At 50.2% G+C, this 24,750-nt stretch overlaps 3 protein-coding genes across 10 annotated transcripts; 1 reads left to right on the top strand and 2 right to left on the bottom strand.

Annotated features, from left to right (window-relative positions):
* KHNYN (KH and NYN domain containing) lies at window positions 2,902-21,184 on the top strand. Of its 4 annotated transcripts, none has more exons than XM_021099195.1 (8): window positions 2,909-3,339; window positions 11,105-11,325; window positions 12,084-13,183; window positions 13,346-13,476; window positions 13,563-13,659; window positions 17,249-17,356; window positions 17,564-17,665; window positions 18,199-21,184. In XM_021099195.1, the coding sequence occupies exons 1-8, from the start codon at window positions 3,228-3,230 to the stop codon at window positions 18,449-18,451; spliced, it is 2,124 nt and encodes a 707-aa protein (XP_020954854.1). In that variant the 5' UTR covers window positions 2,909-3,227; the 3' UTR covers window positions 18,452-21,184. The 4 variants fall into 4 exon arrangements, 3 of the variants coding, with proteins under 3 accessions (XP_020954854.1, XP_001927174.3, XP_005666289.1); XM_001927139.6 differs by lacking the exon at window positions 2,909-3,339 and adding an exon at window positions 10,204-10,453; XM_005666232.3 differs by lacking the exon at window positions 2,909-3,339 and adding an exon at window positions 10,537-10,704.
* Window positions 6,950-9,462, bottom strand: CBLN3 (cerebellin 3 precursor). The gene is given in 3 exon segments (NM_001112680.1): window positions 6,950-8,287; window positions 8,642-8,761; window positions 9,058-9,462. Coding segments are annotated over 3 exon segments (618 nt in total). The 5' UTR covers window positions 9,358-9,462; the 3' UTR covers window positions 6,950-8,089.
* Window positions 19,653-24,344, bottom strand: SDR39U1 (short chain dehydrogenase/reductase family 39U member 1). Of its 5 annotated transcripts, none has more exons than XM_013978164.2 (6): window positions 24,186-24,344; window positions 23,745-23,851; window positions 23,573-23,655; window positions 23,080-23,201; window positions 22,215-22,358; window positions 19,653-21,937 (listed from the first exon to the last, which is right to left on the bottom strand). In XM_013978164.2, exons 1-6 carry the CDS (start codon window positions 24,334-24,336, stop codon window positions 21,525-21,527), a joined length of 1,020 nt encoding a protein of 339 aa, XP_013833618.2. In that variant the 5' UTR covers window positions 24,337-24,344; the 3' UTR covers window positions 19,653-21,524. The 5 variants fall into 5 exon arrangements, with proteins under 5 accessions (XP_013833618.2, XP_001926763.1, XP_020954857.1 ...); XM_001926728.4 differs by having other exon boundaries at window positions 24,149-24,285; XM_021099198.1 differs by having other exon boundaries at window positions 23,509-23,655; window positions 24,149-24,225.

Raw genomic sequence — 24,750 nt, 5'->3', positions numbered from 1 at the left:
GTAGGGAATATATCTATATCTATATCTATATCTATATCTATATCTATGTCTATGTCTATATCTATGTCTATATTATATATATCTATATTTCTGTATATCTCTGTCTCTATCTATCTACCCATCTGAGTCACTTTGCTGTATAGTTGAAATTGGCACAACATTGTAAATCAACTATACTTTAATTAAAAAAAAAAAAGAAAAGGAAAAGAACAAAGTCCCCAGTAGGCAGGCAGTCCCAGAAATAAGCAAAATAAAAGAAAGTCCCACACTGTATCTCATTCTCATGTTAGAAAGCCCACAAAGTAGGGACACAGTCTTTAGGGAATTAGCCTGTTGTGGCCCCCTTTGCCTGGCAAAGCAACAAAGCTAACCTTTTCTCCTTTACTGTCCCCCCCAATAAAAGCCCACAAACTGTCTATTGAGATGGGGACCCCCCAAGCTTTGCTATACCATGTTTTCTTACTGGCCATTTATGATGTCTTTTGTTTCTAGGTAAAAGTGAATATGCCTGAAAGAGAGAAGCATTGTAACAGGTAAGTGGCCACAATAAAACAAAACAAAAATCCTACCTACTTTTTAAAGATTGTCCTAGAGTCCTTTGGACAGGCACCAGTTTTGTTTCCTAATTTGTATGGTAACAGTAACTTACCTATATTGAGTACTTGCTCTGTGCTTTCCAACCCTGTGGGGGTAGATACAGTATTTCTTTGCATTTATAGGGGAGGAGTTCCCATTGTGGCTCAGCAGAAATGAATACAATTAGTAACCATGAGGTTGTGGGTTCCATCCCTGGCCTCGCTCAGTGGGTTAAGGATCCGGCAGTGCTGTGAGTGATGAGGCTCAGATCCTGAGTTGCTGTGGCTCTGACATAGGCCATCAGCTGTAGCTCCAATTGAACCCCTAACCTGGGAACCTCCCTATGCTGCAGGTGTGGCCCTAAAAAGAAACATAATGCATTGATAGGGGAAGAAAATTAGGCACAGAGAGGTTGTGTAACTCTCTGAAGGTCATGGGTGGCTGTTAAGCCAGAGGCTCCAGTGTCCACCTCTTCACCACCACGTTCACTGCCTTTCATGCAAGTGTAGTCATTTTGTTGCTAGAGTTACTTTCCTCCCACTAATCTATGGACTTTTCAACTTTTATTAATGTATGAATATACATTAATATAATGTATATCAAGATTTCTCTTTCAATTTGGTCCAGACTAAGATGATTTACAAACTAAAACAGAACCTGATTTAGGGAGGACAGACTAATTTTAGCAGGTTGACTTTAAGGGGAGATAGGACCCATTCAGTTGGGTCCAAGAATGATTCTCTTGGCCCTGATAGAGTTTGACTTGAATGCCATGCCCTCGATTTCTGAGCTATAATGAGAAGACAGCTATTTTGAGTTGCCACTTAAGTATTTTACAGTACGACAACCCTACTTGAACCCAGGGTCTGGACATTTAGATAAGGATCCAAGTTTAGGACTCCTGTCCCAAATTCCTGCTTTGCTTTACCTGGGGCACCTTTTAAAATGACCGCTTAGAGGGCTCCCTGGTGGCCTAGTGGTTAAAGGATCTGGTGTTGTCATTGCTATGACTTGGGTCACTGCTGTGGCGTAAGTTTGATCCCTGGCCCAGGAAATTCCACATGTCATGGGGTGCAGCAAAAAAAAAAAAAAAAAAAAAAAAGAAAAAGAAAAAAGAAAAAAGGAAAAAGAAAGATCAGTTAGAGTTGAGTTCATATAAAGTTAGTGACCTCCAACCCAACCACCTTGCATGTAATAAGTTCTTGCTATCCTGTGTACATATGAACTGAGATGGAGGACTGCCCTTCCCCTGGTTCATTGCCTCCCCTCCTCCCTCCTGGTTTCTGAGATCTGTGAGTAATAAGTCTTACGACATCACTTCCTTTGTGTGAGTGTACTGCACCTTCAATCAAAACAACCATGGGTTTTTCACTTCCTCAAATGGAGAGCTCAGATGCTGAGGGAGCTACCCACTGATCCCATGTGGTGGCTTGTACCTTCTCATTCAGCAAGTCATACTCTGCATATCCTTAATTTAATGCACCAGCTACAGTCCCCCAACACATGAGGGGTGCCATTTTCCCTCAGCTAATAAATGGTGCTGTTTCATAAGTTTCCACACTCTTGTAGGTAGTGAAAAATGAATCAGGGGAGATTGCAGCAGCTGGATTGCAAAGGCCCAAAAAAAGTACATTCAGAGTGATAGATTTGATGTTAGACCCTCCCCCTCCCCCAGGATCCCCTTAAGGGGTTTAGCAGTGAAGTTCATTCAAATAGGTCACTATGGCAACCTCAGTGTGGAGAATGGACTCAGAGAAGCAAAACTGGAGGTCAATGTGCGGGTTAGGAAGCATTCAAAGAACTCTGAGATGTGGGTAATTTGAGAGAGGATGGATGGGAAACAATGGATGGACCTGGTGGATGTGAGTGATTGGACAGAGAGGAATCGAGGATGATGGCTGGGGTTCTGCTTGGGCAACAGGGATGTTCCTTTTTTAAACACAGAGAAAGGGAGAAAGACAGGATTTAGGGAGGACAGACTAATTTTAGCAGGTTGACTTTAAGGTGGGATAGGTAGTGTAGGAGTCTGAGATTTAGGAGGGAGGTCCTGTATAGAGACAAAAATGTGGTCATTGTCAGAGCACAGATGGAGATTCGTACTTTCGAGGTTGTGTCAGGACGAAAGGAATCCTAAGGCAGAACCTTGAGGAAAACTGACATTTGGGAGATGTTTAGCAGTACAGGAGCGTAAAAAAGAATGTGGTCTGAGCAGAGACATGGAGGGAGCACCCAGAGCATGCAGTCAGGTGGGGCAGGGAGTTGCTTCTAGAAGGAGGGAGTGGACAACAGAGTCAAATGTTAGGGAGAGCCTGAGTAACAGAGGACTGGATGATAGTGACATTGGTGACTGACACAGAAGTCATGAGTGACCAGTTGAGGGCAGTTTAGGTGGAGCAGCAGAGGCTACCGTTGACTTAAGGGGTGAGCAACTGGTAAGCATAGATACTTGGCTCTAAAGGAGAGGAGAGGTGATGTCTACTAGCTGCGGGGGCATATAAAGCTGAGGATAACTATATACCCACCGCTATTGCCATACCATCCTTTTCTCGTCTAGACCTAAGAGACTTGAGTCTATTTAACTGCTAAACAGAAGCAGTGAGAGGGAGGGAGACACTGAACATTCAGGAGGGTGAAGAGGAAAGGAAAAGGATATGTTTGCAGGAAATGAAATCCACAGCTGGTGGATGAAGATAGCTGCCTTGACAGAAGAAAGGGCACAGCTTCTACTGAGCCAGATGCGAAGAAGGAGAGATGAGGAGGATGGTGAGTTTCTGGATGTGCCATTGGGAAGGGGTCCTCCTGGGGCTTCTGCTTTCTTGGTGAAGCAGAAAGTGAGGTACCTGCTGCTGGCAGTGGGGGCAGAGTTGGAGGGTAAAAGGTTTGAGAGACCAGAAGGCTTCAGTTGGATTCCAGGGAGAATGAGGAAAGAAGCTGGCAAAGAAGAATTGACTGGAGGATTGAGGACCAGGGGTGGCTGGAGACCATGGATTGAGAGCTGCAGCAAATGCTTCAGCCGGACTTCTCTCTGTAGAAAGCAGCTGCCAGGGCGTGGGTGTAGGAAAGGTCGACAGTTGGATTCTATTCTTAGGCTCCTCAAAGTCCTAGGAGATTTTAGTGCCTGGAGAGGAACACTAGCCACCATCTGTGCTTTATTTATTGTTTAACTCATTTGCTTCATAAACCTGCTTAAGCAAAAATTGTCTAAACATTTATATAACCAATGAGCCAAAATCTACACATTTTACAAATCAGATCATTTAAACATTGACTGAAAACTTAAATTCTCCTACACATTTCAATAGAGTCATCAGGGTAGTATGTCAGCTTCTCTAAAGGCATCAAATCTTTTGGTAAAGCACATGCCTTTCAAGGATTATAAAGTATATGACACCTACACTTACTATAAAATTGGGTTTATAGACCCAGGAGAAGGACACTATCTCAGTTCAGACCAATTTTTGAGTCTGGATAGACAAAAGATGAATAGTATCTCAGTGTAGATGAGGTTTTGAATTATTACTCAATGAGTTCTTGGTTGGGACCTGCTTTACCTTTTAAGATGTTGAATATCTGAGCCAGTGCTTATCTTATATATCACCGGAATTTTCATTTTCCAGTACCTTTTCCATTCATTTCCATGAATTAGTGTAATGTAACTGGATGCCTCTTTTTTAAAATGATGTCTTTAAGTTTTGTGGGTTTTTTTTTTTTTTTTGGCTGAATCTTTGGCATATGGAAGTTTCCAGGCCAGGGGACCAATCGGAGCTGCAGCTGCTGCCCTGCACCACAGCCACAGCAATGCCAGATCTGAGCCCTGTCTGCGAACTATAAGGCAGCTTGTGGCAATGCCAAATACTTTAACCCACTGAGTGAGGCCAGGGATTGAACCCACATCCTCGTGGATACTAGTCAGGTTCTTAACCTAGTGAGCCACAACAGGATCTCCTGTCATTTTTAGGTCTAAGGACTATGATATGCAGATGTTCCAGAGATGTCTATGCCCACTCCCTGGAGCCACCGAATATGTTGTGTTTAATGGTAAAGAGACATTTTCATATGCAATTAAAGTTATGGGTCTCAAAACAGAGAGATTATCCTGATTTATCCATGTGGGCCCAATCTAATTACCTTAAATTTGAGAATTTTAAAAGTCAGAGATGTGGCTGAAAGCTAGGTTGGAGAGGTTCAAACTGTTAGAAGGACTTGGCCTGACACTATTGACCCAAAGGCTGGAGGCCAGGAAACTCAGTCCTACAACCATAAGGAAATGAATGCTGAGTGAATTCTTTATTCATGATTGCCACCTCCTGACCCAAGAGGGAAATGGGTGTGCCCTTCCCTCCTCCTTCCTGGGGGCTATAAGGTTGATGTAATGGCATTCTTCCACTTCAGTAAAGAAGGCAGGGCTACTACCTACATCTTGCTTTTGACCTAATGAAACCCTAAGCAGAGAATCAAATCATGCTCTGCTGGACTTCTGACCTATAGAAACAGATATTAAATAGGTCAAAGTTGTGTTAAGGCAGTAACTTTGTGGTAATTGTTATGCAACAATAGAAAGCTAATACAATAACTTTACTGACATTATTTTCAAATTTATCTACCTCATTTGCATTTTTACAAACATCCTCAATCTTGTTGTTTTTCCCAATATCCAATCTTTTCTTCTTCTGACTTTTAGCTGAGCGTGGCTGCCTGGAATAAAGACTTTATTCCCTAGCCTGTCTCCACTGTCTGGTGTGGCCAGCTAGGACTAAATTCGGGCCATTGAGATGCAAATAGAACTGTTGGGTGTACCTTTCAGAAAGCTTCTTTAAAAGGAAATGGGTGTGCCAGTCCCTCCTCCTTCCTTGGGGCTATAAGGTTGATGCAATGGCTGGGGCTATCTTGGGTCAGGAGGTGGCAATAAAGAAAGCCAGGCTGATGATCATCAAACTGCCATCCTTCCCTGGACTCTTTGTTTGCAGATTCTTCTGTGTGAGAGGGAAATAACCTACCACCTTGTTTAAGCCATTATTATTTTGGGTTTTTCTGTTACTGTAATCTCTTTGTAATTAGTAGGGTAGTAGTATAAAGTTTCCCTTTTCCAAGAAGTGAAGGATCAAGTTTAAGGAGTGAGCAGTTAGCTTCTGGAAGTTTGACTAATTTATCATCATGTAACAAGTTGTTGGACTTTCTTCCTAGTTGTATTATTTGACCTGATGGTGCCAATCAGTCTCTTTCATTTTTGGTGCAGTTCCAACTTTTTCTGGAATTACTCACAGCTCTCTGGATCCACCCCTTCCTACTTATGCAGATAAAGACAAATAAATGCACTTTATGAATAGATAAATTATCTACTATATTTATACTCTTCTACTTATCAAAACTAATTAAAAAATATCCTATAATAGTCATACTTCTTCACTCAGTGTATTAACTACCTTTTTGCACATTGTATAGTTACTTTTTCCTTTTGAAAATCACAACAGAGACATGGCTTTTAAAAATTCACCTTGTGGAATTCCCTGGCAGCTCAGTGGGTTAAGGATCCAGCTTTGTCACTGCTATGGCTCGGGTCATTGCTGTGGCAAGGGTTTGATCCCTGGCCCAGGAACTTCTGCATGCCATGGGTGCAGCCAAAAAAAATCACCTTGTTCCAATTAACTATATCATTTTTCTTTTGATTATCCAATTGTCATAAAATGTCAGTTTGTGGAAGTCTATTAAAATGGTTTCTTTGGAGTTCCCATCGTGGCTCAGTGGTTAACGAATCCGACTAGGAACCATGAGGTTGCAGGTTCGATCCGTGGCCTTGCTCAGTGGGTTAAGGATCCGGCGTTGGTGTAGGTTGCAGATGTGGCTCGGTTCCTGTGTTGCTGTGGCTCTGGTGTAGGCAAACGGCTACAGCTCCGATTCGACCCCTAGCCTGGGAACCTCCATATGCCGCAGGAGTGGCCCAAGAAATGCCTTCTCAGCTCTACCCCTTACATTCAAAAAATATCTTTGATTTTTGTCTTCAATAGTATGTTCCAAGCCTAGAGTTATTTATGATGAGCTATTCTCCAAGGGACCGTGAGTCCTTTTAAAGGTGAATAATAGTTGAGGCAAAGATCCAGGTGCTAAGAATGCATATTAGATTTTTCCTGATGTTGTTCCTACACTACTTTAGTGACAAAATTTGAAAAAGTTATTTCTTTTGGAAACCACAAACTCACATTGGTATTTCCTCTTTAACTCAAGTACTACCAAATCCTTTTTTTTAAATTTGACTCTAACATATGAATTTACATTTATTTTCTCTACAACATATACCTGCTGGTCTCTTGTAACCCCTGAACCCAATTGTGATGGCATCTTCTCTCTCTAGTGATCCTATAGGGTCTCATTGACCATCATTCTCTAATTACTTTATTGATAGATTCATCCATGCTGGGCCAATGGGACAGAGAGGTGACACAAGTTTTTTAATACTGGCAGGAGAGTGGCTGAAGGGATGAATCATGGCATCCAAGGTAATAGGAAGTTTAGGAAGGAGACTAAGACGGCACAAATTAAGAGAAAGAGGAGACGTTGCAGGTCAGTGTAGAACAGCTACAGTGAAGGTCACTGAGAGAGCTGGGAGGAAGGAGGTGATGGGGAGAGCATGGAGTGATGAAAGTTCCGACTACATAGATGGAGCAGTTCTAGGAGGCGGCCACAGGCATTGATGTGTTCCATGGCCTGGAGATCTATACTTGCCCACATGTGACCTGCCTCCACCTCCAGCTGCCAAAGGAAGCTCTGTTTACCTGCTCTCTGCCAAAGCAAACATATATCCATGTCTTGGATGGGGAGGTGAGGGGCAGAGTCCACCTGGGATCTGGCACAGATAAATGCCTGGGGTTCACTATCTGCTGGTGGCTCCAATGTACACAAAAAAATGTGTACCATGTTCAGGCTGAGGGCACGCCCCCTTCCTGCCTTACCAGCTACAGGCTCTGGGCTGCTCTGTGGCCCTTACCATGCATCTGCTGGTGGCTAAGCCTCTGGCCCTAGTCCTCGCAGTGCTGGCTCAGCTTCTGAGTATGATTTGTGATGCTGGCACTCCTCACAGGAAGGAGCCTGCCGGATATGCTGAAGCTGGTCCATCTGGTCCCCTGTAGGGGCCTGTCAGGCTCACCTGTACCACCTGTTCCCAAATAGCACTGAGCGGGAAGCTGGGTTGGGGGTGGAGGACAGGAAGCAGAGACTGCAAAGTAGTCTACGCCTCCCTCCCTGGAAAATCTTGCTCTGATTCTAGGGCTGCAGGCAGAAATCAAGGCAGTGGGAGGCTGGGAGGCAACTGTGGGGGTGGGGTAAGAGGGACAGGTCCCAAGACACTGCAGCTCTACTCCTCACCTTGGATGTTTGGCACAGGGTCCCATGCAAGGCAGTGGAATAAAGGCAGCCAGAGGGAGTCTTTCTCCTGCCCTAAAGAGACTGCTTCTGGGGCAGGAAAGGGTAGAGGGCAGAGGTCAGGGGCTAGATTTCTGTCTTTGAAAAGCTTCAGCCCTCAGAGTGGGAAAATGAGGAAGCCAGAGAAGCTCGAATATTTCCAGCCACCGAGTAGGTTCCCTCGACGCAGGCGCAGAGACACCCGGTCCCCAGGATCCAGGGGCAGTAGCACAGAACTGGTGGCTGCCTCCCGGGTCACGTCTGGGTCATTGGCAAAGGCCGAGACGACAGGCCATGTGTTCAGCATCAGGCTTACCTGCAGAGGGAAGCCCAGTTAGCACCTGTCCCTGCCCCTCGCCCCAGGACCCCACTCTCTTGAGGGCTTTCTCCCTTCTCTCCAGCCCCAGAGGGACACGCTAATACCTGGGAACCTGGACAGTGCACCCACCTGGGAGGGCTGCGGGGTGGCCCATGTTGGACTCTGGACCTCTATCACACGCTCTGTTAGGTAGGTCCGTTCCCCCCTTGCTCTTGGCCTCCCAGGACACAGGTCAATGGAGGTCTGCCTGGGGGTCAGCTGGGCTCCACTTATTTCCCCTCCTCTTACCCTGACCCCCCCGCCCTCCGCCCCAGGAGTTGGAGATAGGACAGGGCCTAGTATTCAGGTCACCTGGACAGTTTGGCGGTTGTACACCTTCACCACATGGAACCGGAAGCTGTAGACACCTCGGACAGGGGCCACGAAGGAGCCTGAGGCTCGGTCAAAGCCACCGCCCTCGTTCACCAGGACCTGTGGGAAGCAGACCCTGCTGAGTAGGGCTCAGGGATGCCTGGGGCTCAGGGAAACCACGGGGTTGGGGAAAGGGGCAGCGAGTAAGGAAAGGAAGGGGTGACAAGCAGACAGGACAGGAGGAATGCCTGGGTTCAAAAGAAATGGTGAGAAAGGTCAAGGAGGGTATGGGGGGAGTGAAGGGAAGGGAGAAGGGCAGCAGGCTTGGGGGCAACCAGCCACAGCAGGGGCTGTTTCCTTAGCAGCAGAGCGGGCTTGGACAGTGCTTCCAGGTCTTTGCAGGGGAGGGGGATTACCTGGTCGAAGTAGATGGCTCCACCCGTGCCGTTGCTGATTTCCCCTGCTGGCTCATGGTGGTGGCTTCGGACTGCAGCAAATGCCACTCTTCCAGGGGGTGCTTCTCCCAGGGCTGCTCCCCCGGGACCCCCTGCAGCAGCTCGGCCCGGCTCACAGACCACCAGGCACTCGCCTTCCAGGAGGACTGGCTCTGTCCCCTCTTGGGCCCACCCGGCCCTGAGAACCAGAAGAGTCAGGGCCAAGGGCAGCCCAGGGCTGAGTGGAGGACCTGGTGGCCAGTGTTGCTTTGCTCCCAGCATGGCTGAGTGGCTCTGTGACCCCCAAGCCTCCTCTTTCTGCTCCTTGGTTTTGCCCTCCTCTGCCACAGACTCTCAGCACCCCTCACCCTGCTTCTCAGTCTTCTCTCTGGGACTCATGGTCACCTGGTCTTGGCATCTCCATCCCTCTCGTGCCCCACAACTCTGTCCTGCCTCTCCTGCTGTCACTGCAGGTCCCTCCTCCTTGGCAGGGCACAAAATGACAGCAGTTGGGCTCTGGGAGGGAGAGGAGAAATGAGGCAGCCAGATGGGAGGGCTTCAGCCAGATCCCCAGGGCAGCCCCCTCAAGAGCACTGAAGGCTGGAACTGGGGCGACAAAGAACACGGGTGACTGTGTGAGATTCTGAGTGTGTGTTTGTGCATATGTGTGAGACCAATTCTACAGCCCCTTCCTCCTGCTCACTCCTCCCCTCTTTAAAATCCTTCACAAATCAACAGCCCGCTTAGCAGCATTTTTTCCACTGTTGGAAAAGGGAGTATCCTAGTGTTTTCCCCACAACTGTTTTGGTGGAAAGTGCGCAGGCGAACAGGGGCACTATTCCGTGACCCTGGGCCAGTCTCTTCCTTTCCTTGGTCTTCTATATCTTCATCCGAAGGGACGAGGCCCCCTTCACTTCCATCTCTCCAAGAGTGGTTCCTCATTCCTGAGAAACAACTGCGCGGAGCGGCTGAAAACCCAGAGGAACGGGAGACCTTGACCCCCCAGGGAGTCTAGGAGTTGGAGCGGGAGGGTGGGCGGGCCCGGGACGGGACGGGGCGGGGCGGGTAGGCCGGGGGCGGGGCCAGGCCCGGGGGCGAGGAGCAGCCTGCGGCTGGTCCCAGCGGGTGCGCGCTGGGGCTCAGGGCTGGCCTAGCCCCTGGGAGGGGCCGAGCTGGCTCCGCCCCGGGCCAGGAAGTGACTCAAAAAACTGTTCGTGATGTGGGGAAGAGAGGTCCCCGTTGGGTGAGGAATCGGAAAGGCCCGCCCAGATTTGGGCCCCCAGCTCTTCTTCCCTGGGCCGGGGGCGCAGGCGAAGCTGGGGCCAGCGGGCACCGAGCGGCGCCGGCGGGACTGAGGCCGCAGAGGGCGGCGAGGCGGGTAGGCGCGCTCTCCCCCGCGCCCGGACCGCGGGAGCCAGAGGCCGCAGTGCAGAGCGCAGTCGGGGGGCGGCAGCCGCCAGCGGCTGCGGGGGCGGGGCCCAACCCGGCCCCTGGGCCCCGCGTGGGGAGTGTGGCGAGACCGATGGGTGCAGCGGACCAGGCGGCGGAGGGAGGGCGAAGGGTGGGAGTGGCCAGAACCTTGGAAATGGCTGACAAGGGACCCCAGAGGACAGCCCAGTTTAAGCCCTGGTGAGGATTCGTCTTTAAGAGGCCGTCTTGGACCGGGAGATCGCAGAGACCCCGAGGAGAGGGGCTCTTTCGTCACCCGTCCCACTCCTGCCCTCCAGATCCAGCGGGATTCCCCCCACCCTGCTCCCGGCTGTGGTTATCATTTTCCAGAGGCCACACACCCCTCCCAGAGAGACAGCCTTGTTTATCCATGACTTCGTCTTCGGGAGGAAGGCCCTTGCGTCCAGATAATCTGACATCCCCTTCCTACCCTCCAGGTGGACTGAAATGCTGGCTGCCGCCTGGGTTGTTTACCAGTTTGGTAACTGGCTGAGGACCTGTTGATAGCTGGTGTAGGCCAGGAAACAAAGATTTGGGTTGAAGGGACATCCTGGCTCTGAGCTGCTTTCCCTCTTTACAGGGCTGGGCGGCCAAGCAGCCATGCCTACCTGGGGGGCTGGCTCCTCGTCCCCTGACCGCTTTGCCGTGTCTGCGGAGGCCGAGGACAAGGTGCGGGAGCAACAGCCCCATGTGGAACGCATCTTCAGGGTGGGGATGAGCGTCCTCCCCAAGGACTGTCCCGAGAACCCTCACATCTGGCTGCAGCTGGAGGGCCCCAAGGAGAACGCCAGCAGAGCCAAGGTGAACACCTCTCCCTGACCCTCCCCCCCCAGGCCTCCCCCCGGGGGGAGGGGGGAACCAGGACTCCCTCTCCCCCTTGCCCCCCAGTGAGGGCAGAAGAGAGGAGGGGCTGGGAAGGATCTCCACTCCTTGTTTGTCTCACTGGCCCTGAGCTCTGAGGGACTTCCGGACTCTATTTGTCTGGAGTTTTGGTTTCATTTCTGCTCTTACTACAAAGGTTCTGCTAGGGCTCGGGGATAAGTAATTCAGTTCGCATCAGTTTGTTCTCTTCGAAAGTTAGAGATAATCTGGTTGGGCCAGCAGGCCCCACCAAGGAATTCACTGTGGGGTGGAGGCCACATTTCTTCTGTTGGAATTAGTCCGGGCTTCCTGTAAGGCGCCAACACCAAATACCATCCTTGTGGTCCTAGTTTCAGTTTCTTTATCTATAAAATGTGAATAATAATAGTAACCACCTCACTGGATTTATTGTGAATGAGATGAAGCATGTAAAGCATCAGTTCAGTAAAAGTTAGCAATGATGGTCATTATGATGGAAATGTACAACACACATATACACACACATAAATGTTTGGAAGAGACAGCCTTTTTTTTTTTTTTTTTTTTTTTTTACCAATTAATTATAACAGTATCTTAAGTTGAATCAAGTTCTAAATGGAATTTCAGCCCTAGGCTGTCAACTGGAGCTCAGGGGAGAGCAATGGGCCATTGAGCCACTTAGGATTCCAGCAGTCTCCTTCTTTCTCTCCTTCCCCCAGGAGTACTTGAAGGGTCTCTGCAACCCGGAGCTGCAGAATGAAATCCACTACCCACCCAAACTGCACTGCATCTTCCTAGGAGCCCAGGGCTTCTTCCTTGATTGCCTGGCCTGGAGCACATCAGCCCATCTGGTGCCTGGGGCACCCGGTTCTCTGATGGTCAGTGGCCTGACTGAGGCCTTCGTCATGGTCCAGAGCCGAGTGGAGGAGCTGGTGGAGCGGTTGAGCTGGGAGTTTCTGCCAGGGCCGTCCCCTGGAGCTTCTCAGTGTGCTGGAGTTCTGAGAGACTTCTCTGCCCTGCTGCAGTCCCGGGTGGATGCCTACACAGAGGCCCTGCTGCAGCTGCCCCTGGCCATCCAGGAGGAACTGCTGAGCCTGGTGCAGGAGGCCTCCAGGGGGCAGGGGCCCCAAGCATTCCCATCCTGGGAGCAGGGCAGCCCAGGATTGCACCAGGAAGTCAGGACTCCCCTGAGTGAAGGCAGGGAGTCCCTGGACACAGGCCCAACAGGGTGGCGAGAGTCAAGGGACGAGAGACATGCTCTGGAGAAGGAGAGAGAAAAGCAGGGTGCTCCCAGGGAGACGGACTTGGGGTGGAAGGAGCTTCCCAGGGAAGAGACCTGGGAGAGACAAGGGGCCTTTGGGTCACAGATAGGAGGAGGAGAGGCAGGGCAGGCAGCGCCCCTGAAGGGGAAGGCCCTGGGGAAGGAGGGGGTACCTCAGGAAAAGGGAAGGTTCTGGGTCCAGGGTGAGCCTCCTGGTGCCCAGGGCCCCTGTCAGAAGGCAGCTCAGCCCAGGGGAGCCTCCCTCCTCCAGCGGCTCCATAATGGGAAAGCCTCACCGCCCAGAGTGCCCAGCCCCCCACCTGCGCCTGAACCCCCGTGGCACTGTGGAGACCGAGGGGACAGGGCAGACAAGCAGCAGGTTGTGGCTCGAGGTCGGGGGTCTCCATGGAAACGAGGCACCCGGGGGGGCAACTTGGTGACCGGCACGCAGCGTTTCCAGGAGGCCCTCCAGGACCCCTTCACCCTGTGCCTTGCCAACGTGCCGGGCCAACCAGACCTCCGCCATATTGTCATCGACGGCAGCAACGTGGCCATGGTGTGAGTACCTGGTGGGGCTGAGAGTCCTGGGGAAGGGGATGGGATGGTGAAACGAGCAGTTTTGTTCACCTTGGGGATATGCGCTGAGCAGGGGGTGCAATCCAGCCAGATTGCCGTGCCCCCACTCTGGGGCCCCAGAGTGCTGACCTCTTCCCACTGCAGGCATGGCCTCCAGCACTACTTCTCCAGCCGGGGCATTGCCATTGCTGTGCAGTACTTCTGGGACCGAGGCCACCGAGACATCACCGTCTTTGTGCCTCAGTGGCGCTTCAGTAAGGACTCCAAGGTCAGAGGTGAGTTGGGCCTGGTCTTTTGTGTCCGGGGATGGGTCCCGCTTCCACCTTGAAGATAACCCCATTATGCGCCTCTCTTTCTTTAGAGGGTCATTTCCTGCACAAGCTGTATTCCCTCAGCCTGCTCTCCCTCACTCCCTCCCGGGTCTTGGATGGCAAGAGGATCTCCTCCTATGACGACAGGTACTCGCTTCTCTCTTGGCCACAGGCTCCAGATCCAAGGAGCCCAATGGGAGACTGAATGAGAGACAACAGAGGCTCCTGACCCTTCACACTGTCCATAGACCTGAGTCGTGGGAAAAGGGCCAGCCTCTGTGACTGTAGGCAGGATGAGCTGGCCAGTGGACAACTGTATTTGCCCATGCACCCTTCATTTTTTACTCATCAAACTAAACAGTGCCTCGTATTTATATAGGGCCTTACCATTTAGAAAATACTGGTTTAGGAATTCCCGTCATGGCTCAGTGGTTAACGAATCTGACTAGGAACCATGAGGTTGTGGGTTTGATCCCCGGCCTTGCTCAGTGGGTTAAGGATCCGGCGTTGCTGTGAGCTGTGGTGTAGGTCACAGACGTGGCTCAGATCTGGCATTGCTATGGCTCTGGCATAGGCCAGCGGCTACAGTTCCAATTAGACCCCTAGCCTGGGAACCTAGAAAAGACAAAAAAAAAAAAAAAAAAAAAAAAGAAAGAAAAAAAAGAAAAAAAAAGGAAAATACTGGTTTAATGGAAAGATGGGAAAACTGATGACATGGATAGCTGAAAAATGCCTCTTATAATCTAGATGTCTGAACACATAGAGAAATTCCCCACTTTCTGGGAAACCCAGAGTAAATGATCAAAATAATGACAAATGAAGAAACACAATCCATCCACAATCTTTTGTAATAAGACTGTACAAAACATGGTATAATAAAAGATACAGTGAAAGATCACTGGACTTAGAATTTGAAGATCTGAATTTGAGTCCTAAGTTGCAGTCACTGACTGACTGTGGACCAGTCTCTCAGTGGATTAACCTCTTTGTCTCAGGGTCCTCTTCCATTCGTTCATTCTCCTCATGAATGTCCAAAGAAGCTAAGGTATGGGCTTGCCTCACTCAAGTTGCTAGGCAGGAAGATGGTGATATTCCTTAGATTTTCATGGACCTGATCAAGTGTGGCGGAGTCTTACCTCTATCATACAGAAATGGAGACCGAGGGTCAGAGTGGTTAACTCTTGGAAAAAGCTACGAAGTGGCCAGGGAAAATGAGAACTTAAGCTGCTAGATGATTTAAATGAAAAACACAGGGCACATTCCTTCCCTAGTATACACTGTGGTGTGGGGAGATGGGCAGATTTTAAAAGCTAATTAACCACTTTAAGAAATTTACAATGATGGAGTTCCTGTTGTGGCGCAGCGGAAGTGAGTCTGACTAGGAACCATGAGGTTGCGGGTTCGATCTCTGGCCTCATTCAGTGGGTTAAGGATCCGGCTCAGATCTGGTGTGGCGGTGGCATAGACCAGCAGCTGTAGCTCCGATTCAACCCCTAGCCTGAGAACCTCCATATGCCTTGAGTGTGGCCCTAAACAAACAAACAAACAAACAAAAATTTTACAATGAGAAGTTCTTTACTCTCCAGGACTTTCAGTTTTAAATTAAAAACTAGTTTCTGGGAGTTCCCTGGTGGCCTAGTGGTTAAGGATCCAGCACTATCATTGCTGTGGCTTGGGCCACTGCTGTAGCATGGGTTCGATCCCTGGCCTGAGACCTGCATGTCATGGATGTGGCCAAAAAACCAACCAAACCAAAAAAAAAAAAAACAAAAAAAAACCACAAACAAAACTAGTTTGTGAACACTAGTGATTACATATTTTGTCTTTTCAAATACTTAACTTTTATTCCCCAACAGGTAAATTGTAACTCTACAAAAAGACAGTTCACATTCACCTGATGCTATTCTGTTTTATATCTAGATTCCACAGGTTATCCCAGATGTGGAACCCTTTTTACACGATAGCTCTGACACAGAATTAAACCTGAAGGTTGAGTCAGTGGTAATAAATTTTGAAGTTACGTGTCTGTACAGTTGTATAGGTCCTGGTAGGCAGACGGCACAATATGAATCTGGAATTTTAACTGGTTACAGTAAATAACACAGTGACATGTAGCACGGGCCTACCAAATCCTGGGGAACAACATGTGATGTAGATGGTGGTAGTAAAATATGCTTAATTTGAAAATACCTTTTGTAGTTCCCGCTATGGCGCAGCGGAAACAAATCCAACTAGGAACCATGAGGTTGCCGGTTTGATCCCTGGCCTTGCTCAGTGGGTTAAGGATCCAGCATTACCATTAGCTATGGTGTAGGTCACAGACGTGGCTTGGATCTGGCATTGCTGTGGCTGTGGCTGTGGCCGGCAGCTGTAGCTTTGACTGGACCCCTAGCCTGGGAACCTCCATATGCCATGGTATGGCCCTAAAAAGCAAATACATAAATAAATAGTAAGATTCTACATTAAAAAAAACAAACAAACCTTTTGTACATTATATGATACCATATACATTTACATGTCATGTCCTTGATTTGTTTGCCAGACAGAAACTCAGAACCAGACATCTGTTACATGTAAGCCTGGTTACTAGTCCCCTTTGTACCAGATCGTCTTTCAGATACCAACTGCCCGCTCAGTACTAGGTGCGTGGTCTGCTGAGGGAGGCAGGAATGCAGGGAATCAGGGAAGACCTGATTCTTGACTTTAAAGAGCCCAAAGCAACTATAAATCAAACAGTATGGAATTAGGAGGGAAGGGGTCCCCCTTCTGGCTGGGGTTTTGTGGGGAGGGGAGGATTTGAGAGTTTTTTTGTTCATTGAGAAGAACGTGGGATGTGTTGGATCTTTTGGTTTCTAAACCTGTTTTTAAGGACTCCCCTCATGAATTCTACCCCAGTTCTGTGGAATCAGAATTGCTAAAGTGGGGCCCAGGCATCTATTTTTTTTTTTTTTTTTTTTTGAAGTTCTCCTGGTGATTCTGTTCATCAGTGAGGTTTGGGAAGCACCTTCCAGATGGAGGGAGTAGTTTGAGAAACATGGAAGTCAGACAGCACAGAGCATGTTTGGAGAACAGAGTGTAATCTGATTACTGATTTTGGCAGAAGCTGAGAGTTTGGGGAGAGAAGGCCATAAGGGTTGCTTGGAGCTGGGATCTAGAAGGCCTTGGTTGCCAGGCCTGGGCTTGTGGAAGTATTCGGTAGATAAAGGGCACGTGTGGAAGAAGACTTTTGTGTAGAGGAAGAGCATGTTCTCTTGGGGGAGGACAGGAGAGACTAGAGGGTGGTAAGTGGCTGGGGGCAGGGAACTCTCTTATCAGGAGGCTATGCAGTATCACCTCAGTTGCAAAGTCCGAATAGCTAAGGTGGTAGTAGTGGGCTGGTAAGGAAGGGGGCAGAGGTGAAGGCTTTTTGGAGGAGGAGCATGATGGGTTTGTGACTAATTGGTGGGGTAGCATAGAAGAAGACAGGTCTTTCTGTATGGTACTAACAAGCCACGAAGTGTTGGGTGGAGGATTGTGGTGACTGGAGTGGATGCTATTGGCCGACCATGATGGATTCATCTTTGTTTCCTTTCTAACTCATGTTGCCTGTATCCAGTCAGTCACCTGGTGGCTGGTGAGGGGTCAAGGTGAGGGGGCTGGATCTCCGTCACCAGAAGTGGGTCATGGGAGTCAATAGTGCTCTTTGCGGTTGGGACCTTGGAGAATTCCAATATGGCTGCTGTGGTTTTTGAGACAGGTTCATGGTGAAGCTGGCCGAAGAGACAGATGGGATCATTGTCTCCAATGACCAGTTCCGGGACCTGGCAGAGGAGTCAGAGAAGTGGATGGCAATCATCAGAGAGCGGTGAGGGAGCCCTCCCCTGAGAATAGGGCACGGACTCAGACCTTTCTCTAAAACCAGCTCTGCTCTGCCAGCGGGTGAGGACTCTGGGAAGGGGCTGCCATTGCTTTGTGAAGGATGGTAGCCGGCAGCTTCTGGTGGTGTTGGTCTTAGCTGTCTGGGAGGTGGGCAAGAGCCCCTCTGTGACCACACTTCTTTGTGCCCATCTAGTCTGCTGCCCTTCACCTTCGTGGGAAACCTCTTCATGGTGCCTGATGACCCACTGGGGCGAAATGGCCCCACACTGGATGAGTTCCTGAAAAAGCCGGTCAGGTAATGCCCAAAACTCTCCCAGGCAGCCCCCAGGCTTGGTCCTTGCTCTGCAGGGGCCTTGTAGGCCTGGAGAATTGAGGGAAGAATGACCTCGGTCTTTTGGCCAGTTTTCTCCTGTAATAGTGCAGGTTGCCTTGGACTTGCCCTTTAACTGCTTCCCAAGGAATCCTGACGCAGACGTCCTGGCTGAGAGGGAAGCCCCTGCTTCCTGTTTTCCCTCATCAGTGTGTTGGATGGAGTTATTTGGAAGATGGTTGCTTTTACTTAGAGGCAGTTGCATTGAGCACGCCCTCTGCTGGACAGAAAGTGATTACTGTATTAGACTGGAACTAGATAGTGGCAGGCTCACCTTCCCTTCAGAAGTGGGTTGATAGTGCCACTCAGTGGTCAGTTTCTGGAACTCTAGGGTTGCTCGCTGGAGCCAGTACTAGGCAGGGTAGTTAACTGGGAGTGGAGGGCTGGGAGGTCCACTGGCTCATAACTTCCCTCCAGGATGCTCATCAACTCTTCCTGTTCTGTCTGCTTTTTCCCAGGGCACAGGGATCTTCTAAGGCTCAGCATTCTGCCAGGGGCTTTGCAGAACATGGCAATCAGCAGCAGGGGAAAAAAGAAGAAGAAAAAGGCAGTGGTGGCCTTCGGAAGACACGGGAGACAGAGCGGCTCCGGCGCCAACTGCTGGAGGTATTTTGGGGCCAGGATCACAAGGTGGACTTCATCCTGCAGCGAGAGCCATACTGCCGGGACATCAACCAGCTCTCCGAGGCCCTGCTCAGTCTCAATTTTTGAGCCTTACCTGTCTGAGTGACTGCCACCCCATCAGCTCCAGCCCCGCCCAGCTCAGCTCATTCTGTGAGGCTCCCTCTGCTGCTCAGAGCCTAACCCAGACCCACCCTGAGTTAGTGTTTTGGGTCAGGGAAACACTGAGGAAGAACATTCATGTTGGGGGAATGCTCTTGCTGGGGGCGCTTTGGGGGACAGGTCCATAAAGTGACCTGATATCATCTTGAGTGAGGACCTCAACCAGCTCTTAGGAGGTTCTGCTCAGCCTTAACTTCTCAACCATGCATTATGCAGGGTTTCTGTAGGGAGTGGGGGCTGCTGGAAAGGGTATGTCCCAGAGATTAGGACTGCTGGGCCCTCCTCCATGCCGAGCTGGAGATGGAGGCTAGGATGGGTCGGAGAGGAATGTAGAACAGGTGGCAAGGAAGCTAAGCCTTTCCTCCTCCTGGCTGATGCTCTGATGGCCAGAGGACAGGACGCCTCCCAGGCCTGGCTGGGCTCCTGGGTACATCGAAGGGAATGCTGGGCCCTCGAAAGGCTGGTGTTCTGGGTTACTGTGGGTCAGGGGGGAGCTGGTGGAGAAGGCAGGGGGAGACTTTGGCTTCTGGTCTCAGCTGTGCCTGTCTGTGACTTTGACTGATCTTGGTCTTTACTTCTGCCTATAAGTCGGGGGTAAAAATGCCTGTTTGAAGGAGAGAAGAGAATGTGGAGGAAAACTCCTTGGAGGAAAGGTACTTGGACCAAGTCTCAGGTGTCAGTCTGTGGGTTACACAGGCTTCCTAACCAAAACCTCACTTTCAGAGCGCTGAGGGTCCTCTGTCTCCAGGGCCTGTGCCCTAGATTTTAACACTGCATCCTCAGTAAAATGTGCCCTATAATGGCTGCACTCCTTTTGAGCAACCCCTCTAAATCCACATTTACAAAACAATTAGTTAGGGTTGACTGTTTGCATTTCTGGAATACTCTCAGGGTTCGTTCCTATCAATGGCAGCTCTCTTGTTGCATTCAAGTGCTTGTTTACAGTTCAACGAATGTGTCAGAAAGTCCCCAGTCCCAGGTTAATGCATGAGCTCCAGCATTGAACAGTCACCAAACTGATTAAGTCATGCTCTGAGAGGACAGTGTTCATGAGACCTGACCCTTGTTTTTTCTACAGTACACAAATGTTGCCTAAAGCGATCACCCGCTTCTACGTGTGTGTGTGTGTGTGTGTGTGTGTGTGTGTGTGTGTGTGTGTGTGTGTGGATGTGGATGTGGATGGGAGGGTTTGCAGAGGTTGTATCTAGAGGAACCAATCTGAAAAACGAAAACTGAAGTATCAGTCAGAAGGTACTTGACTGGCTACCAGACCAACTGCTGTCACATCAGGACTTTCCCTCTCCACCTTGATTCCTATAAGTCATTGTCCTGTATGTGCTTGAAGTCCTCCTATGCCAGGGAGTCTACTACCTCCAAGGCAGCCCATCCATCCGTGGACAGTATTAGTCAGTCCTTCCTCTGGTGCAGCCCGATATGCTTTTTGGTGACTTTTAGCTTTGAGGCCGGTCATTCCCTCAGGAACAGTACTGAGCCAGTCAACTTCCTCAAGAGTCCAAGACCACATAAAGATGTAGGACAGGTGCCCCTAGGTTCTGTGCAGTCTGGGCCCTGCAGCAAATCCCTGGACATGGTCCTTTTTAAGGCTCTGACTCCTGCTCCCTGAGCAGCACAGGGAGTTGACATCACCCCAGATCCTTGTTATCAGCAGCTAGCACGTGGAGCTGAGTGATAGAGCTCCCTGGGTCCCAGTGTCTTCCCCGTTGGTCATGAACACTGCTACACGACACTCACCTGGCTGGGAGCAGGTGTGTTGGAGTGAGGCCAGTCGAGGTGGTGACAATGATTCAAAGACAACCCATAGTCCCCTCAGAAGAAAAGAGATTGGTTAATATGGCCTGAATTGGGGGCTAGGGGAACTACTTCTGGTTAAACTGTGGCAGACATCGGGGTCGAAAAAAGGGAAAGGGTTCTTGAGGAAGCCTTTTTTTCCCTGATAGGGTGGAGTTTGTAGTTTTGGATAGGTCCCTTGTACCTCTCACTTTCAGTGCTGGTGGGGGTGTATGGGCTCGGGGTATTTTCTGCCCTTTTGTGCTAGGGACCATGGTTGACCAAAGTGGCCCCGATCAGGTAGGAGGCAATCCTTCGCTTCTGATAGTCCTAAGCTCTGGACAGCTTCGTCTTGCTGCAGCTTGATGAACTGGGACCAGCATGTGACTGCTTTATCAACTCACTGCTGTCCAGTGACAGACTGAATGAAGGCTGTCTTAGACTTGGGCCTCATCTTTTCCTCTGCTGGCACCCTAAGGGCATTGTGTGAACAAGTATGCTAGGTGACCACAGCCCACCGGAAATGGATCACAATTCCTCTTGTCTCTTCATTTCTACCTTTGTCATAACCTCATGCCTCAAATTTGTTGGGTGGGAGAAAAATCTCGAAGAGAATGGATGTGTGTATATGTATAAACAAATCACTTTGTTGTACAGCAGAAATGATCACAACATTGTAAAACAACTATACTTCAATAACTTTAAAAAATGAAAAAAAAATCTGTTGCCAGCTCTTTTGGCAATGGAGGGATCAAGAAGGGAGATGTTTATCCATTATAACTTTCAAAACCCCATGTAAAGGAAAGGGTCATTTAGGATGACATTCCTTGAAATAAATTTCAGGAGAATCTAGGCCAAAGAGGTGAGGTGAAAGTAGTGAGATAATGTGTCTTTATTGCCTAAACTGCAGAACATTCTCTATACAGCAAGAAGGAGAAATGGGGCAGGAACAGGACAAACAGCAAAACCAAAGTTGGAATTTACAAGGAGTTTAAGAGGTTACAGTCCTTACCTGATGAGAGTGCAACCTTGAAAAGGTGGGCAGCCTCTCAGTTAAATAAGGTGTGGCAACAAGACAACGAGAAAGAAGGAGGATTCCCTAAGCAGCAGATGGTTTCAGGTCTCAAGTAGAGGAGAACCTGAGCTTGTGCCATCTCTGACCAGGTAGCTTCTGCTGAGTGCAGGCCTGGAGCCCTGCCTGGAGCCTCCCCACTCAGGCTATGATTTCCTTCAAGGCGACCCCCAGCTCTGGGAAGGAATACTGGTAGCCAGCAGCCAGCGTCCGCCGCGGGACTACCTTCTGGCCCTCCAGCAGCATGATGGCTCGTTCCTGCCCAAAGATAGCTCGTACCACAGTGCTGGGGAAAGGGATGAAGGCTGGGCGGCCCAGGGCTGCACCCAAGGCCCGGGCAAACTCAGCATTCGTAGTGGCAGAGGCTGGAGCCACTCCGTTCAGGACCCCCTGCACGTGGCTTGCTTCAAGGGCATGGACCAGGATTCCAGCTAAGTCCCCAATGTGAATCCAGGGGAAGAACTGGTGGCCTGAGCCAATGGGGCCCCCCAGGCCCAGGCGGAAGGGCAGCAGCATGTGACCGATGGCGCCACCCCCTCGGCCCAGCACAACCCCTAGAGCAGGCAAGAAGGACAGAGAGGGCCCTCAGCCTCCAGGCAGCCCCATTCTTCCTCTCCACTTCCCCTTCCTCACTCCTTCCCCAAGTTGACCTCGCTGTGTAGCAGGTGAGGGGTGTGGTTCTCTTTGGGATGTCCCATCCTCCCATCTGTAGGTTAGCCAGAAGTGGGGGCCCCTTCTGTAAGCTCAGCTCCCTTATCCCCACATCCCCCCACCTCCCAGCCCAGAGAAGACATTCCAATCCTGTTTGACACCCAGGCCTCTGGTTCTCACCGGAACGCACCACCACTTGGCGTGTTGAATCTCCAGGAAGCCTGGCTGCAGCTTCCCATTTGGTGACGAGGTTGGAGAAAAAGTCAAAATCCCCTCCTGGGCTGTCCTCATCGTACTCCGCAGTCAGGCTGGGCTGGTAGTAAGCTGCCGGTGGAACAGCACTTGTTTGCCCTAGGCGTCCTTGGGCCCACCTGGCCTTTTGCAGTCAAGCTCCCCTTGGCTTCACCCTCTTTGGCCCTTGGCTTCTCCCCATGGGAAGACAGAGCCATGGATGTTTTTCCCTTGAGCTTCTCCATGAGCTGACCTGTACCTGCTGTGGAGCTCTTGTCTTTCCTTCTAGGACTAAGCTGAGGCTGCCAGAGTGTAGAAGCTAAGAACAAAGACCTGGGTGCCAGGCTGCCTGAGTTTTAATCTGAGCTCCATCATGTGTTAACTCTGATTTTGGGCAAATTACAAAACCTCTCTGGGCAGAACTTTGGCATCTTACATACTAATCTGCATAATAATAATTTTTATAAATTAAATATGTGAAAAATACTTAGACTAGTGGCTGGTATATATTATTTGGTCCCAAAGTTGAAATACAAGAATCAAGAATTCTGTTTCTAAAGAACTGTGCTGTGAGAAACAAGGGACTTGGAGGTAGGTGGGATTTTTCCTGGCACTGGGAACAGTGCCACTCCCCCCTCTTTCTTTGAGGGTCTCCATTTCTCATGAAAGTACACAAATGCTAGAAGAAATATGCATGGATCAAGGGCAGGTAGTTCCTGTGCTTGGAAAAGACCAGCACTCAGGCCTGAGCCACTCCTCACTGTGCACCCCTCTTTCCCTGGCTGGTCTAAAGGGTTGGTAACTTGGGGCATACCTACGCCTGTGACTAAGACCCAGGCCTGGGGAGGTTGTGGGGCCTTGGCAATGGCTGTAGCCATCATGTGCGTGGTCTCCAAGCGGCTGCTGATAACCTCTTTTTGGAAAGCTTCATTCCACCTGCAAGAGAAAACAGGGGAAATAAAACGCCTCTTAATACATGCGCACACCCTTCCCTCTCTTTCCCATCCATATCCATTTCTAGCAAAGCCCTGCATTGCCCCTTAGAGAAATGGTCAATCTCTCCTATGAAGGGAAAAGGCACGTCTATTTTGGGCATCCTGAGTTACAAGTGAGGACTAAGTTGGACGGGCTGAGTGGGAAGAAGGGCAGGTGGGTGTGGAGGGGTAGGAGTGGGGAAATGCGCAGTCCTGGAACTGGGGGGAGTTCTCAGTCTGGCAGTCCCCTTCTCCACGGCTCACAGGACCTCATCAGAGTTGGCCCTCTTCTCTCTCAGTTCTCAAGGATGTCAGCTTCAGGGCCCGGCTGACCTTCGGAGGGGGTTGAGGATGTTTTCTCCTGCCAGGTTGACAGCGGCATCGCAGGGGGGCAGCCCCGAGGAAGCCAGCTCATCCTGTTAGAGAAAGCACACATTGCCGGCGAGGCCTCGACTCGCTCCACCAAACCAGGCCTTCCCCTCATGCTTCCAGAGGCTGGACATACCCACGTGATCCGATCTAGCCCTGGCTTTCGGGAGACCAACGTCACTTTGTGGCCTTTGGCCTTCAGCATTTGGGTTAGGGCAGTCCCAATGAAGCCTGACCCGCCACCTGATCAGAAAATGCGAAGCGATTAGCCTCCCCAGGCCCCCCGCATGTGACTCCCTCCTCTGCTACCCTCCCATCTGACTCCAGGATTAACCCCTACTTGTCGCCCTCCCCGCCCCATGATGCAGAAGTAATAAGGGTCACAGGACTTAGGGAGATTGGACTTCTAGGGCTTAGAAGCCAAGGTCAGGCTGCCTGTATGCGAGACAGAGCTCTCTCTCAGACTCACCCTCTGGCTACATCTTCCTCTTACAAACCTGCCTCCTCCCACTCCCCCTTCCCCTTCCCGCCCTCCCTTACCCACTAGAACCCGCATAGCGACCGGGACCTAACGCGCCTGCGCAAGAGTTAGCCTCTGGCCTCCCCGAGGACTCCGCGACAGCCTTTTTTGCGCATGCGTTCTTCGGGAAGCGCGCTCCAATAGTGGGACGGGCAGAATTGAGACTGGGCGTGGCGACCCGGAAGGGTTCGTGGAGAAGGCTGTACATTTCATTGCAACGGGTGGCAGGGACCACAGCAAGGGAGGCGGGGAAAGGGAAATAGATGGAGGGGGCGGGGAAAGATGGGGAGGAGGCTGAGGAGGGGAGGTTTTAGTGTAGGAAAAAAAAACCGACTTAAAACCCGAAGCTGCTCCAGCTGCCGAATTCTGGTTGTCCATTCAGTCAGGTGAATCAGTAGTCCGGGAGAATCCATCCAGCAGTACAATGGATTTCTTTCTACCTGGCCTATTATTTTACCTTTCTTCTCCATTCTGGCTCCTTCCCATAGGCATTTTTTTCTTTTTCAGGCAGCACCTAAAGTATCTGTGGAAGTTCCCAAGCTAGGGGTCGAATGGCACCTTAGGCCACAGCCACAGCATGGGGCAGATCTGAGCGGCATCTGAGACCTACACCACAGCTTGC

This window comes from Sus scrofa, chromosome 7 (assembly GCF_000003025.6).
Source record: "Sus scrofa isolate TJ Tabasco breed Duroc chromosome 7, Sscrofa11.1, whole genome shotgun sequence".
Taxonomy (NCBI): domain Eukaryota; kingdom Metazoa; phylum Chordata; class Mammalia; order Artiodactyla; family Suidae; genus Sus; species Sus scrofa.
The sequence above is the reverse complement of the archived record's forward strand: the minus strand, read 5'-3'. Positions and strand labels throughout refer to the sequence as shown.